Source organism: Protobothrops mucrosquamatus, unplaced genomic scaffold, assembly GCF_001527695.2.
Source record: "Protobothrops mucrosquamatus isolate PMUCROS unplaced genomic scaffold, P.Mucros_1.0 scaffold2839, whole genome shotgun sequence".
NCBI lineage: Eukaryota > Metazoa > Chordata > Lepidosauria > Squamata > Viperidae > Protobothrops > Protobothrops mucrosquamatus.
In genome coordinates, this window is record NW_015388871.1 from 37,513 (window position 1) to 39,734 (window position 2,222).

General features: G+C 50.1%; 1 protein-coding gene across 1 annotated transcript in view; it reads right to left on the reverse strand.

The window, feature by feature from the left end:
- The window catches only part of LOC107296504 (serine/threonine-protein kinase 38-like), a 28,249-nt gene that overhangs the window by 11,401 nt on the left and 14,626 nt on the right, over positions 1-2,222 (reverse strand). Inside the window, exon 7 of the mRNA XM_015825858.2 lies at positions 347-449. Within this exon, the coding sequence (XP_015681344.2) occupies positions 347-449 (103 nt within the window). The remainder of the gene's footprint in view (positions 1-346; positions 450-2,222) is intronic.

Genomic DNA, 2,222 nt, shown 5'->3' on the forward strand with positions numbered 1-2,222 from the left:
CCATAGCCCCCCCCCTCCTCCTCCTCCTCCTCCTCCTCCTCACGTACCCCTCTCCCTTCTAGCACTGATGATGTTACCTAGTTGGGTCATGAAACGTCTGCAAAAAAACAGCCAAGCTCAGAGAGCACCAAGGACCTCACAGCCCCCCCTCCTCCTCCTCCTCTCGTACCCTTCTCCCCTCTAGCACTGATAATGTTACCTAGTCGGGTAATGAAACGTCTGGAAGAAAACAGCCAAGCTCAGACAGCACCAAGGACCCCACAGTTCAACCCTGAACTATAAATATTCTCCTCTATCAACACAATAGGCAGAACATTTATCATAAGCGGGAATCTGCAGTACTTACAGAAGTCACTTGGCGGATTATGCGTAAGGTTTCTGTAGAATTCAGTTCGGTGAGCTTTCTTTAAACCTGTGCATAGCCCAAAATCAGAGAGTTTTACATGCCCCTACAGAAAGAAAACATTACTCATATGATTAATCCAGATGACTGATGTAAATACGTACTTCTGGAGCAATCCCCCGATTTACATCTAACCGTCCACCAGCAGAACTGTGCCAAACAAAGCACAAAACCGCGCTTGAGCAATGGACACGCAAATGGATTTAAAGCAAATTTTTTAGCACTATTTTATTTCTAAAATTTATATAGCCACCCATTTATTAGCCACAGTAACTCCGGGCGGCTTACAATGCTAAAAGATAAACGCGTATAAAGTGTAATAAATAGAAATACAGTGTTATAAACATCAACCTAGCTAACAATACGGGGAGGGAGGGAGGATGGTGAGAAGGGGAGGGGGTGGGATCTGTTCTTAATCTATCAACCCCCCCACCCCCCCACGGTGGAGCCCCTCCGTTGGTGCCAACTGGCAGAGCCAGGTCTTTAAGTTCTTATGCAGGTGTCTTCAAACTTGGCCCTTTTATGACTTGTGGACTTCAACTCCCAGAATGCCTCAGCCAGGCATGCCTGGCTGAGGCATTCTGGGAGTTGAAGTCCACAAGTCATAAAAGGGCCAAGTTTGAAGACCCCTGCTCTTATGGATGGTGAGGAGGGTTGGAGCTGACCTCACATATTGATATCTCGTTTTGGGGAGGGTGTCGTTTGAAGGGTGATTTCTACAATCAGCCCTTCAGTGGACAGGTTTTGGATGGGCAGGTTCAACCTTAGACAAGAAGATTTCTGTATTCATAAGAGGAGGGGGGGATGTCAAAACCAACCGCAGCCCAGTCATTTCAGCCATGGTGTTGAGGATGTCACAAGTACCTACGAGAAGAGTGTTTTCTCAATTCTCAGCAATGTTAAGCTGGGTGTACTTCAACTCCCAGAATTCAACTCCCAGGAGTATGGACATCAACTCCCAGACTTCAACTCCCAGAAGTGCAGACTTCAACTCCCAGAAGTGTGGACGTCAACTCCCAGACTTCAACTCCCAGAAGTATGGACTTCAACTCGCAGAATTCAACTCCTAGAAGTATGGACTTCAACTCCCAAACTTCAACTCCCAGAAGTGTGGACTTCAACTCCCAGACTTCAACTCCCAGAAGTGTTGACTTCAACTCCCAGAAGTGTAGACTTCAAGTGTGGTTCTCCTCCTTCCTCACCGACCGTACGCAGTCTGTATTGGCAGGGGGACAGAGGTCGACCCCAAGGCCCCTAACTTGTGGGGTCCCACAGGGGTCGGTCCTCTCTCCGCTTCTGTTCAATATTTATGTGAAGCCGCTGGGGGAGATCATTCGTGGCTTTGGGGTGGATTTCCATCAGTACGCTGATGATAGTTGTACATATCCACCCCGGGCCACCCCAATGATGCCCTTGACGTGATGACCCGTTGCCTGGAGGCCGTGAGGGTCTGGATGGGGAGTAACAGACTCAGGCTCAACCCGTCCAAGACCGAGTGGCTGTGGTTACCAGCGCCTCGGCATAGTCAGCTGATTCCATCGCTGACTATAGGGGGCGAAACTCTGGCTCCCTCGGATCGGGTACGCAACTTGGGTGTCCTCCTGGATCCACGGCTGACATTGGATGACCAGTTGGCGGCCGTGACCAGGGGGGCGTTTTATCAGGTTTGCCTGATTCACCAGTTGCGACCTTTTCTGGACCGGGACGCCCTACGCACAGTCACTCATGCCCTTGTCACCTCCCGCCTGGACTACTGCAATGCTCTCTACATGGGGCTCCCCTTGAGGAGCACCCGGAGGCTCCAGCTAGTCCAAAATGC